Source organism: Pollachius pollachius (genome assembly GCF_949987615.1).
Source record: "Pollachius pollachius genome assembly, chromosome: 18".
In the NCBI taxonomy this organism is placed as follows: domain Eukaryota; kingdom Metazoa; phylum Chordata; class Actinopteri; order Gadiformes; family Gadidae; genus Pollachius; species Pollachius pollachius.
Window position 1 is genome coordinate 5,314,761 of NC_136951.1, and position 13,200 is coordinate 5,327,960.

General features: G+C 47.2%; 1 protein-coding gene across 2 annotated transcripts in view; it reads right to left on the bottom strand.

Annotated features, from left to right (window-relative positions):
- Positions 1-13,200, bottom strand: part of unc13bb (unc-13 homolog Bb (C. elegans)) — an 82,986-nt gene that overhangs the window by 39,143 nt on the left and 30,643 nt on the right. For both annotated transcript variants that reach the window (XM_079756073.1, XM_079756072.1), the window contains exons 8-9: positions 12,794-13,067; positions 198-506 (exon numbers count right to left, since the gene is read on the bottom strand). In XM_079756073.1, coding sequence (XP_079612199.1) covers positions 198-506; positions 12,794-13,067 — 583 coding nt within the window. The remainder of the gene's footprint in view (positions 1-197; positions 507-12,793; positions 13,068-13,200) is intronic.

Sequence of the window (13,200 nt, forward strand, 5' to 3'; positions counted from 1 at the left end):
ATCCTGTATGTTTTTTGCATTTAAATTTCTTGTATTTCTGCACCAACAAACCAAAAAGATTCCTTGTACATAAAAGCTTCACTGGAAATTAAAAAAAATTCTGAGACTGAATGAATGAATGAACGTGCATCCATTTTAAGTTTACAATGCCAAACATTAAAACAATGTTTGAATGCGCAGCGAAGGAGCTTCCATACCGTTGAAGTCTAGCCAAGCGTCTCTCAGCGGGAGTGTCGTTCTTCTGGAACTGAACCACTCCCTTGGTGGCGATCCTCAGGGAGGCCTCCTCCCCCGTCAGGGAGGTGCCGTTGGTGGGGTGGGGAAGTCCATTGACCGGTGGCGGTACTCCGGTGGAGGAGGAAGTGGGCCGAGGGTCGTTGCTGTGGTAGGAGTGGAAGGACTCCTCCTGCTCTGATCCTCCCGTGCTCTCCTGGCCCATCTCACTGAGCTGGGAGCTCACCTGGCTCAGGTTCCCAGAGGAGCCAAAGCGACTACTTTCCACCGGACTGGAAGGTGTCGGCGGGTGAGGGGGAGATGGCATAGTTAGAATGTTATACAGTCAAATATTCAGGTGGATTGCACATTACAAAGTGGAACTTGTAAAGTAACAGAGAAAATAAATGTAAAGAAGCCAGATCCTTAACCTCACAAGAATTCAATTTTTTACTGGGAAATAGTTTCACAATATAAAAAATTGCTTGGTCAATTGGACATTGCTTGTCTAAAGCTTATTATGTGAGGTTCGGGTTCCTTCTCAATGATTTCTACCATCCATACACTCAATTTAAAATATTAAGTAGAATGGAGAAGGAATTGTAAAATGAGGAGATGAGTTACGTTAAAAAACGTACACTGTATTCATAGAATATTGGACAGTCTTAACAACTTTCTGTATAGAACACAAGCAGAAATGTTTCAATGACCAATAAGTCTGCTTCATAATTAGCAAAAGAGTACTTTACTAAAACTGATAGCATCTTTGAAACTCAAAGATGCTATTTTATGTTATTTACCAATAACTGGCATCAGCCAAGTGACTCTAGAAAGTGTTTGGCTATTTTACTAATTGTCCAAGATAATATGACGTATACACATGTACATTTAGTTTTGAGACATTGTTAAAGGGTGATCTATATGAAACATGAACACATACAATGCAACAGAACTGCACACAAAACTCAAACAAACAGATGGACTGCAGAACTGGACAAGGAATGCTTTTAAAATATCACCAAGGCATCATAAATGGTAAGGAAATGAGTATTGCCATTTATTATGCTTTTACTAGCCTTTTTGCACTCAATAGCTCCGTCTTGGACAGGGTGTCCAGCTGCACTCCAGAAGTGGGGCCCGTGGAAGAAGGGGTTTCTACAAGACCTTCCTGCTCCTTTTGGGATGGGGACGCTGAAGGATCTACTTCAGGAGTGGAGAGGCAAATCTGGGGGTGGGCTATAACACCTTGGCAACCTACCGGTTCCTTCCTCTGGGCAGCAGGAGTAGTAGGAACAGACTGAGCGTTTGTTGTGGTGACACTAGGTCTTGGCTGGGGTGTACTGATGGAGGGAGCTGGGTTTTTTGATGCCTCTGTCTGCCAGGGAAAAGAGATCTTGGCTCCAAACAAGGAGGTGGTGGTGGCAGCCGGTTTCTCTTGCTTCTCTGCAGGCAGACTTTCCTCTTGAAATATCCCTGCCGATAAGGTTTTAAACCCTGAGAACAGACCACTGACTGCATCTGACTGGGCCGTTGAGGCGGAAGCTGTGGGCTGTGCTGGTGTGGAGGAGAAAAGCGATCCCAAAGATTTCCCTGCCTCACCTGGTGTTGACATGAAGCCAATTAGGGACTTGGCTTGAGATGGGTCTGGATTTTGGGGGACCGGATCAACAGTAGCTTTCCCAGTTTCTACCTTTTGGATATCAGGTGTTGCTGACATGTCCAAGTCTTTATTTTCAGCCTCACCAATAATCTGAATAGGCTTCTCATGTATTACCTCCTCCCCTTCGATATCACACTTTTCTTTTACAGTGGCATCAGCCAGATTACTATTAACACTTGGAGGAACCACATCACTTACTTCTTTCGGTATATTTTCCTGAGCCTCAGTACTAACGTGATCTATTTTGAGTGGCACACTTTCACTTTTATTTTCTGTCAGCGGTGTAGCAGCCGGTGTTATCTTGGTCTCTGCTGGTTTTGGTCCTTGTGGGTCTTGGGCCACACCCCCAAATAAGGATCCACCAAGTCCTCCAAGGCCTGCTCCAATCTGGGACGCTGTGGTCTGGGCGGTCGCCCCTCCGAACATTCCTCCCAGTAGAGACCCACCAGCTGCAGCTGTTGGTGTTTGTGCAGAGGAGCCTCCGAAGAGCCCACCCAGCATTGATCCTGCGGCTTGGGGAGCTGCAGGTTTGGCAGTTGGTCCTCCAAACATCCCCCCTAGTATAGAACCACCAGTCGGAGGTCCAGTTGTTTGAGGCTTAGCCTGTGGAGCCGTCCCACCAAATAAACCTCCAAGTAACGACCCAGGGGTTGTGTTCTGGTTGGTGGCTCCTCCAAAAATACCACCCAATAAAGATCCCCCAGTCTGAGGAGGTTGGGGTAATCCTCCTACACTAGAAGGTTTTTGCTGTTGTTGTTGCTGCGGAGTAACTGGTGCAGTTGCCGGTTTGAAAAGGGAGGACATAAACCCTGAAACTGTGTCAGCTGAAGAATCAAGCATTGATCTTTCTGGCTCTGGGGGCTTCTCTTGTTGTGCTACAACTGGAATGGTTGACTCAGACAAAGGCGTTGCCTCATTGGATTTTGATGGCGATTGATTCTCACTTCTTAGGTCTACAGTTGGTTCTGGTTTAGTTGGCTCCTCTGGCTTGACTGGTTGTTCAGTTGCTTTACCAATATGTACATCTTTAGATTGACCGTCAACGGTTAACTCAGGTGGCTTGTCAGTATCCTGAACAAGAGCAATGTTACTCTCAGGTTTAGCTGAGTTTGCTGCCTGCAATGCAGCTTCAGTGTCAGGTTGTTTGAGTGCACTGTCTTTCTCTTGGCCCACAGAGGATGTATCTGGTGTTTGGCTCTCAGTGGGTTTTAGATGTTCAGTCACTGTGGGAGGTGGACTTGGTCCTCCAAACATTGACAGCAAGCCTTTAACAGGGGTATCCCCAGGTGCAGAGGGAGCTCCAGGAGGAGCCGGCTGGGAAGTCAAACCCCCAAACATACTCCCAAGTAATGAACCTGCCGTTTGGGGAGCTGTTGTTTGGGAGGTAGCTCCGCCAAACATTCCGCCCAATATGGATCCACCAGTCTGTGGTTGTGGTGTGGCAGTGGAGGCGGCGGTGCCTCCAAACATCCCACCAAGTACAGATCCTCCAGTTTGAGCACCGGAAGCAGCTGGAACACTTCCCCCAAACAAACCTCCAAGCAAAGACCCAGCGGTTTGTGGAGTGGCTGCCTGTGGACCGGAGCCTCCAAACATACCCCCGAATAAAGACCCCCCAGTTTGGGGAGTGGTTGCTTGAGGAGCAGGTCCTCCAAACATGGACAACAGACCTTTAGCGGGTTCGTTTGAGGCTGGTGGTCTAGGTGTCTCGCTTGCAGGCGATGGTGGTGCTTTTGGAACATCAATGCCAGATCCAGCTTGCACATGTGTTGCCTGTGGACTTGAGCTGCTGAGCATGGAATTTAATTCTGAGGAAGTTGGTGGTTTATCAGGAACCCCATCCTGAGGTGTGGGTTCTGGGGTTGATTCCCCCTTAATTGTGGTCCCATTGGCAGAAGCAATTTGCTTCCCAGTAGAGTCAATTAACGGTGTTACTTGTGTCTCCACTGATGCAAGACCAGGCTCATTTGAAGTTGAAATTTTACCCAGTGTATCACTGGTGGTTGGCACCTCTGATACTTGTGAGGGAGTTTGTTGTAAAGTAGACGTAAACATTGACATTAGGCCTGCTCCCGGAGTTGAAGTACCAGTGCTTCCAGGTGCTGGAGGTTTGGCCGGACTAGGACCACCAAACATTGAGAATAAACTTTTCGCTGGACTTTCATTGGAAGTCGACAAGCCACCAAAAAGTCCCCCAAGGACAGAATTGGCTTGCTGCCCCTGTGGTTGTGGCTGTTGTACACCTTGTGTTTCACTTTGTGATTGAGATGTGGATTGTTTCCGAGGTGGAGTATGTGATGTTTGAGGTTGCTCACTAAACATTGATAGCAATCCCTTTGCTGGTGATTCACTTGAACCAGAGGCACCTGGCAGAATCCCTCCAAGTATAGAACCAGTCTGTGTTTGGGGACCACTGAACATGGATTGAAATCCTGTACTGGCCGGCTCCTTGGGCAGAGCGGTCCCTTGGGATGGCAGTTCAGCACTAGGCTTGGTTTGAGCTGGGGCCGGGATGGGACTTTGGTTTCCAAACATTGACATTAAACTTTTACCAAAAGATTCTTGCGGAGGTACTTGGGGACTAGTGCCTGCAGCGGGTGTTGTAGCTGACGGCGCAGCCTGGGCGGAACTTGGACCACTAAACATTGATAATATACTTTTGCCGAGTGATTCTTCTTGATTTGCTTGGGGAGTAGCTTGGGGAGTAGATTGGAGAGTAGCTTGAGGAGCAGCTTGGGGAGTAGATTGGAGAGTAGCTTGAGGAGCAGCTTGGGGAGTAGATTGGGGAGTAGCTTGAGGAGCAGCACGTGAAGCAGACCGTGAAGCTTCATTTGGTGAAGGTGCTTGTGATACAGGCCCAGTTTTAGAAGCAGGTTGTGCAGGACTTGGGCCAGTAAATAAGGATAAGAAGCTTTTACCAATTGATTCTTCTTGTGGAGCCTCTGGAGCTGCAACTGCTGCAGGTGACGGACCAGCTTGAGCAGCTGGAGATGTTCCTGACAGCATTTCGCCAATGGAAAATCCAAACAGTCCACCAGTTGATTTGGGTACTGGTTCTTGTTTGGTCTGTCCTGTTGGTGGCATTGTTTGGGATCTGCCTGGCCCGGGACCTTGGGCAGAATTAGAAGTAAATACTTGTGACACACTTTTGATTGGTTGCTGATTCGGAGTTGACCGAGAGGATGAACTCTGATCCATTGTCTGTTGTCGCTGTAAACCCTTCGGTCTAGATGCCGTTGTCAAAGAACTCTCCGGTACAGTGTGTTTTGGTTGGGGTTGCGGAGTTGATGAGGTGTCAGAACCAAAAAGGCTGCCTAAGGATCCAAACAGATTTGATACTCCTGTCGCCTCTTTGTTAGCTGTGGCAGGCAAGGTACCAGTGTAACCAATTTTATTCTGCTGATCAGGGGGCTCTGGTTTGGGTTCTTCTATTCCTACTGCAGTCTTGAACATGCTCATAAATCCTGCTTGTGGTTGTTCCTTTGGTTTCTCTACTTTGATTTCTTCAGCTGGCTTTGGTTGCGTCTGTGTCAGTTGTCCAGATTGGTTTAGGGAATCCCTAGAGCCAAATGGTCCAGAGACCGGTTGTTGAACCACTGGGGATTCTTGCTGTGACATTGTGGACTGTCGTGCAAGTCTAGGTTTCTGTGCAGTAGTCTGGGAAGGTTCTTGAGTTGGACTAATTTGACTAGCTGTTGGAGATGTGGGCAACATTCTTGCGCGACGGGTGGATGTGATCTCCGATTTTTGTTCGGCACTTTGTGGTTGTGCCACAGGGGTAGTAGAATCATCTCTAACTATCTTTGACCTAAGGCTCTGCAGACCCAAAGATATAATGCTTTTAGGCTGTTCAGTGGATTTCGATTTTGCTGTTCCTTGCTGCTCTTGGGAGACAATGCTAGAGTCTGGCTGAGATGACTTTGTCACAAAGGATGATATGAGAGAGGTTATGTGTCCACGGTTAGGCTGTTGTTCTCCGGGGGTAACTCTCTTCCTCCATTCCTCCTCTGATGTATCTTTTATGTGCTTCACAGTCACAGCACCAGATGACCGTCGCCGTTGGCCAGGTTGATAACAGTTGTTAGGGAACTGCTGATTTGGACATGCTGTAGGGGTAGAGCTAAGTGAAACAGCAACCTTTTGGGCAAGAAGACTCTTTGTTTCTTGATTGTTCCAACAAGGCCCTGAGTACTGTTTATTTTGACAGGAGAGGTCCATGACTTGTGTGTAGGGGTCCTGATTAATGTATCTCGCCTGTTTGGGATCCATCCTGACTTTGTTCAAGCTGTACGACGCCAGGTCTCCACTGAGCTCTCCCTGCGGCGCAAATGAATTTTCAAACATTTCCGAGAAACGTTCAAGGTTCAAATTCATGATCTGGTTTCCCTTTTTATATACAGCTGATAAATCTACTGGTGCATTCAGAAGCTGGGAATGATTCTGGTCTTGTCCGGGTAACCAGAGAAGCTCGTCTTCATTGTACAGGGGAACTTTAAAACCACACACTGACACCTGTTCATTGTCCAACCAAGCACTAGGAAAACCCTCCACTGGCTGCACACCTTCCAAAGGCTTTCCTTCAGGGGCGCAGGCGTAGACAAACTCACCGGCTGCATCGGTGAGCAAGGTGTAGATGTATTCATGGTCGGTGTAAACGAAGTAGCCACAATCACCTTCCTCTGCTGGCCACCACATGCCTTGCTCCAACAATGCAAGCCATTGCTGGTACCACTCGATATCTTCAAGATACGCGGGGTCCTCAATCTCACTGTAGGAACGTGGAGGGAAACTTGAGTCGGTTTTATTTGAATTATATTGGCTCTGATGAATCACTCCGTTAGCCGGGACATTGTGGAAACCATTGGTTCCATATTGCCAATTTGCAGAGTAAGATAGGCCTGGTGGGGTCTCCTCGTAAAAACCTTCATGGTATGAAACTCCACTAAGACTGTAAGAGCTATCATTATTAAATGAGTGCCATTTCCCAAGTTTGGCATTACCCTGTCTTGTAGTTAAGTTTAATGCACTCTCCTCCCTGTTTGCATATTGTAAGTCATCATAGCTGTTCCATGGTTTATTTTTGCCATATGGGTCATTATTGAAAACTTGGCTCCCTTGGAATTGATGAAGCTCATGGTGCTCTGGTTGGAAATTAACTCCTTGGCTTGGTTGCAGTTGAGCTGCATTAAGCTGGTTCATATTGGAGGGGTTACAAAGGAGAGAGAGGTTCTGTAATGATTCCCTTTGCCTCCACTGTCCATTAACTTGGTCTGGGACATGTTGATAATTCTGGGACTCACTCTGAAACTGCTGCCAAAGAGCAGACTGCTGGATCCAATGATTTTCATCATCATAAGTGGGGCTTATTGCATACGGTGACAGCTGACCTTCATACAAAGATGAACTGCTTCCCCTGATGCATTGCTCTATTGGTACGAGAGCGGGATTTGAGTAGCACTGTGAAAGGCAGGGGATATTACCGGTGCTGTACGCCATTGCCTGATCATAAGGAAGGGATCCTGGATAGTATGAAAGCTGTGCTAAATTCCCTGTGCTGACTGAGGAGTATGTTTCTCGACCCTGAGGAGATCTAGAAAAAGTGGCTGAGGTCCTTAGGTCCAGACTCTCTCTGTCAATTGAAACAGGGGCTCTAACCAAAGCATGTCTGCTTTGGTTGGAATAAAATGCATTGCTCTGTCTGTCATCTTTTTCAGAATAAACGGTATTTGTTGCAAGTTTATTTATTTCTGGAAGCACTCCAGAAGAGTATCTTTCAATATTTTTCTCTGAACCATGAGCTGCTATTTCTGCTTGATTAAGTTGTGAAGATTCCCTCGATTCAATTTTGTTGAAAATCGCTGATAGAAATCCTTGCTGTTTAGCAGGCTGTGCAGGATAATTGTCTTGCTCCACCATATGTTGTTGAAGAGACGGATCGGTATCAAGGGAGGGTCCCTGAGTTTGAATTGTGGACTGTCTTGACAAAAGGTTCATTCTCGATCTTGGCTGCAGCCCCGCTGATCCCTGCCCGATGACGTCAACGTTTTCAGTTGCTTTATTCAACTTGATAAACATACCCGAGAGTATTCCAGGCTGACTTGTAGTCCCTTGTTGTGTCTGAACATTCTCACTATCTTGGAGGGGGTTAATCTGCTGTTCTGCCTGTCGCTGTGCAGAAGAGGTTCTACTAGGTTGATGTTGTCTCGCTGCCATGTCATCTTTTGGTTTATTTGTTGCTATCTGTTCGCCCTGGGTGGAACGACTTTGTGCCATGGACCTTTGTTGAGTGGATGTGGACTGTTCATAAACATTATCTGCAGAGGCAAACTTGAAGAGCCCAGATAACAGACCAGTCTGGTTGGATGGGGGTGTGCGTACTGGAAATGTTTGTTGTCGAGTGAAGTCCAGTTTGTTAGTTTGTTGCAGAAAGGTTTGACTGTCCCTCAAAGGAGTATGAAGATTTGAACCTTGAATATCTTGTTGATGGTCGTTCTGTTGGTAATGTGCATCACCACTCCGTTGCTGCTGAGACTGAGCTGTTGGACTCGGGGTCACCTTCTCAGATGATCCCAATTTTAACAAGCCAGAGAAGAGCCCACCTTGTTGTAATGGTACTTGTTGTGGGGGAGAGGGATGTTTGGCCTGTTGGTCACCAACAGGAGACCTCGGTGGTGGACCCTGAGGAGGTTTGGGGTTTTGTGATACATTTTCATTTGATGAAAACTTCAGTAGACCTGAGAGAAAGCCTCCTGAGGCTGGGGGGTTTTGTTGAGGGAGAGATTGTTGGTGGACGTGCTGGAGATTGTTAGGCGGTTGATTTCTAAGGGGGTCTTGATAGTTTGAATTGTTAGATATGTCATTTGTTGATCCAAACTTAAGAATCCCAGATAGAAGTCCCCCTTGCTGGGCCTGATTGGTTCCAGTACGAGACAGGTCATCCGTGGAGCTTCCTTTAAAAAGACCAGTTAAAAAACCTTGGGATTCAGGTGGTGGTGGAGCTTGCTGTCGCATGTTGTGAGATGTGGCTGATGGTTTATGGTTCGCGGAGGGTATCAGATGTGAGCCTGCTGGAATTTGGTGTATTTGGGTCTGCTGTTGACCACTGGGAATGTTCTGGGTTGAGAGAGCAGAGTTTGTGTTAAAGACGGTTGAGAACCAACCAGTCTCTTTATTTCCCTGTGGTTGCAATGTTGGGGCGGTAATAGAAGAAGTACTAGTTGAAGGATCTGACATCCCTGATGGTAAAGGAGTCGGGGGATTTGGGTTTCGGGCACTAACATCTTCACTGGATGCAAACTTGAGGAAACCTGACAGGATTCCTCCCTCTGATTTGGGGGTTTGGGGATGGGATACGTTTCCAGAAGAACCGAAAGGTCTACTACTGGAGGTGGATGGCTGTTCCACAGTCCTGACATCTTCTGCTGATCTAAACACAGGGTAGACTGCCACTGGTGGTGGACCCTGAGGAGGAATAGGTGCTGCAGGTGTTAACAATGTGCTTAGAGCCTTCAGGCTAAAGAAGGCTGAGTTGACCGGTTCGGATTGCACAGTTGACTTTCCGGGCACTGATCCTTGTGAATGTTGTTGTTTGAAAGGCATTTGGTTATGCCTCTCATTCCTCCATCTTTCTCCATCAATTTGTTTCATCGTCTCTTTGTGTTTTTCTTCCCCTCTGGTCTGTTCACCTACGTTCATATGTTTTTCATCCCCATGTGCATTGGTTTGAAATCCATTCTTCAGTGGCGGCTGTTTTCCATCTGGCATTGGTACATCAGGTCCAGAAAACAGCTTCAACGGGTTCAATTTCCCAAAAGCAGACCCCCCCGTGTCAGGCTGAGGTTTATCAGCAAATTCTTGAACCGTCTCAACCAATCTAATTTCACTCTGAGAATTGACTTTAGCATTGTTTCTGTCCTTGTTATTAATGTGAGGTTTTACGTCACTTTGAGAAGGAAGAGAACTCAAAGATTTGTCTAGAGAATTTTCTACTGGAGATACCATAGCTACTGGAGCTGCACTGGTTGACTTTGGAATAAAGGAGAAGAATCTGGAGATACTAGATGGTTGTGGGGGCTGAGCAGTTTGCGGTGCTACAGAACCAGGTACCTGCAGTTTTGGACCGGTACTAACTTTATCTGTGATGGAACTAAACAAAGAGCTCACAACATTTTTAACACCTGAAATTCCTTGCTCAGAGTTTTCCTGCGTTTGAGTCTCAGCTTTGAGATCTTTCGGTGAGCCGTTTGGTTCATCTCCAAGGGAGTCGGTCCGGTTGCTTCCGACCGACGACAGTCTGGATTTGGTCGTTCTTGGGAGGGAACCGTACTTGCTAATTTCTTCCTCTTTTTCTGCGAGGTACTCTGAAACGGTTTCGACTAGACATTGCAGCTCATCCATTGGGTCCACAAATTCGTCGCCAGGCTCTTCCAACGGAGACAGCAGGGCCTCCGGAGTCCATCCTCCCAGCTTGCCTTTACCTGCCCTCTTATCCCGATGGCAATGCGGAGCATCCGCGGGATGTCCAAACGATAAAGAATACCTGTCCAGGCCATGACCTCTGTCGTTTGACAACTGGAGGTCATCTGCCAAATAGTCAATGGCTTCCATATCCGTTTCCATTGGGCATTGTCTGTTCGGGCCTTCAAAGTCCTCATAGCTGAACCCTGCCCTAAGTCTGGCAGCTTCTTGCTCTTTATAAGCCATGTAGTTCTCCAACGTGTGCTCTAGCTCGTTCTTTGCCCACATCCGGGTCTTGTACAGAAGCCCGTTCCCGTACGGCCGGAGACACGGGGTCATCTGCTCCTCCTCCTCCTGGATCTCTGCCACTTTCTTCATGACAAGCTCGCCCCTCTTCTGCCGCAGGACATCCCGGTCTGGGCTGGTGTCTCTGAGCTTCTCTGGGTCTACGGCCAACAACCCTTCGGGGTCCCGGGACTTTTTCCGCCGCCGACGGCGGTCGATAGTGTGGTAGCCTTCGGGGTAGGGGGCCTCGACCGGGCGAGGGAGGACGCCGCTATGTATGGGGGCGGTTTGATCGACGGCGCTGCATTGGGACTCGGCGCAGGCTCGAGCCATGCGGAGGATCACCGTGTCCTCTTCCTCGTCGTCTAGGAAGTCCCTTAGCTGAGGCTTTGTCTGCCGTCTGTATTTGTTCGGCAATTTGTCCACCCCCGTGCCCGAGTCAACCGGGATTATCCTAACCCTGCCTCTCTGGTTTAACAATCTAGTCTCAGTTGGGGCAAGGGTAATAATAAGGATGAAGGCAAAGGAAAGCAAGGGAAAGGGCGGATGCAGACAAGAAAAGAGAAAATAATGAAAAGGCAATGATGAGAAAGAAAAAAGCAAAATCAAGCAAAGTAAGCAGAGTAAGTGCATGCAGAAGTAAAGACACAGAACATTTCATGCAAATTACAACATTGAATCAAAGATATCCAATTTGAATTCAAATAACTATTTAAAAGAATATATAGAAATATTAAACCACAACACATGAACTTTGGGTATTGTTGCTCAGCTAACTATGTTAGCACAATGTTTACTAAATAAACACTCGTTTACATCAAATTCAACAAATACATTTTCAGAATACATGTGTACCAATCAATGTGTGAAAGTTTTTTGCATCAGTCTGTCAGAGTGTTTGCATGTGCAAGCGAGTGTGTTTACGTGTAGACGACAAAAGTGCATGTGTTTATGCATGTACACTTGGCATTTTGGATATTTTCTAATCCCTAGAGCAACAGTTTTTTTTTCAATTTTAGCAGCAGCAGGTTCAGTGAAAACCAACTAATGTCACCACCCTGAGGACAACATCCTACCAGAGAGATGCTTTGTCACGGAAAATAAGATTACGTTTTACGGGCACAACTCCGAGAGGAGGGGTGCCCTCCATGACGTTGGTTGCACCAAGGTCAGAGCCACCCAGACTAGCATGGGGTTATTCTCGCCAAAACAATAGGACCCCAGAACAACAGGAAGAGGAAAGTAGAAGCAAAAGGTGTTTCAATGGTTGTTTCTGATCTCCTTCAACTGTGTTTTGTTTTGACATTATCCGAATCAATCATCATCTGTCCACACAGGCACAGTTAATGCGCTGGGTCCGAGCTGAGAGCCACAAAACAACACCCAGACGGTAAACGCCATCTTGGCTAACGCCCGACAAGCGAGGAATAGGCTAATGATGAAAAACAAAGCGACAACTTTAACATGTGTAAAATAACACACATGACTAGAATCACAAAGCTGGCTCAAAAGTTTGGGGCTCCATCCTGCCAATTTCTCTTGAATATCAAATCCACAACCATGAATAAAATATTCAAACCGATATAACATTGAACATAACTAGACTACAGCTTTGAATAGAAGTCATCATAGTCGCAGATATCTAGGATTCAAATTTATGGTAGCAACCATTAGGTCTATTCCTGCCACTAGAGAGTCGTCAGCAGAGTGATCCGGTCTCAACAGATACAAGGAGAACCCACGCTAAACATCCTCAGGAAACATCTGAAGACCCACCTCTTCTGGGAATATCTCGCATGCTAACTTTATTTTAGCTCCAAACGGTCTTGTTGAACCGTCCTTTGTCATGGAAATCAGAAAGTACTTTGAAGTGCTATATATATCAACTGTACTCTGTGTTCCCCAGTTGGCTATGGAAACTTTTGTAATTAATTTGTATGCTTTGATACCTTTCTTAAACCAAATTTAATGAAGACTTATCTTTTAAGTTAGATGTTGTTGCTCATGTATATTGTCATTTATAGTGTGTGTGTGTGTGTGTGTGTGTATGAGCTTCTTTGTGTTTTATGAGAATTATTATTAAAAAAAAACAATAAAAACAGAAAAACAACAAATAGACACGAGCACAAAATGCAATGGCCTGATCATGACTCATAAGAAGGCCGGGGTGTGTCTGACCTGCTCCCCATTGGCTCCCGGTACTCCATGTCGAAGCTGTGCACCGAGTCGGCACAGGGCTCCCGCGGGTTCACCCCGGGATGGAGCTGCTGCTGCTGCTGCTGGTTGAGGTGGTGCTGGTTCGGGGCCGCTCTGGCCGGCCTCACGGGGTACTGGTGCAGCGACGAGTTGGGCTGGGCCGTGGTGTGGAAGCGGGGCGGCGGCGCGCTGCTGCTGGTCTCGCTGCGGTAGTCGCTGTCGTGGTCGTCCTGCGCGCTGTCGTGCTCGTCCAGCGCTGCAGTGGGGGAAAACGCCCAGCGGGTCAGCTTCAGGAGGCAGGCCACCAACAGGTCCATCTGCCTGGTCGCTATCGACGACGGCGGCGGCGATGGCGGTGACTGGGGTTTGGTACGCTCTGGGTCCCTCGG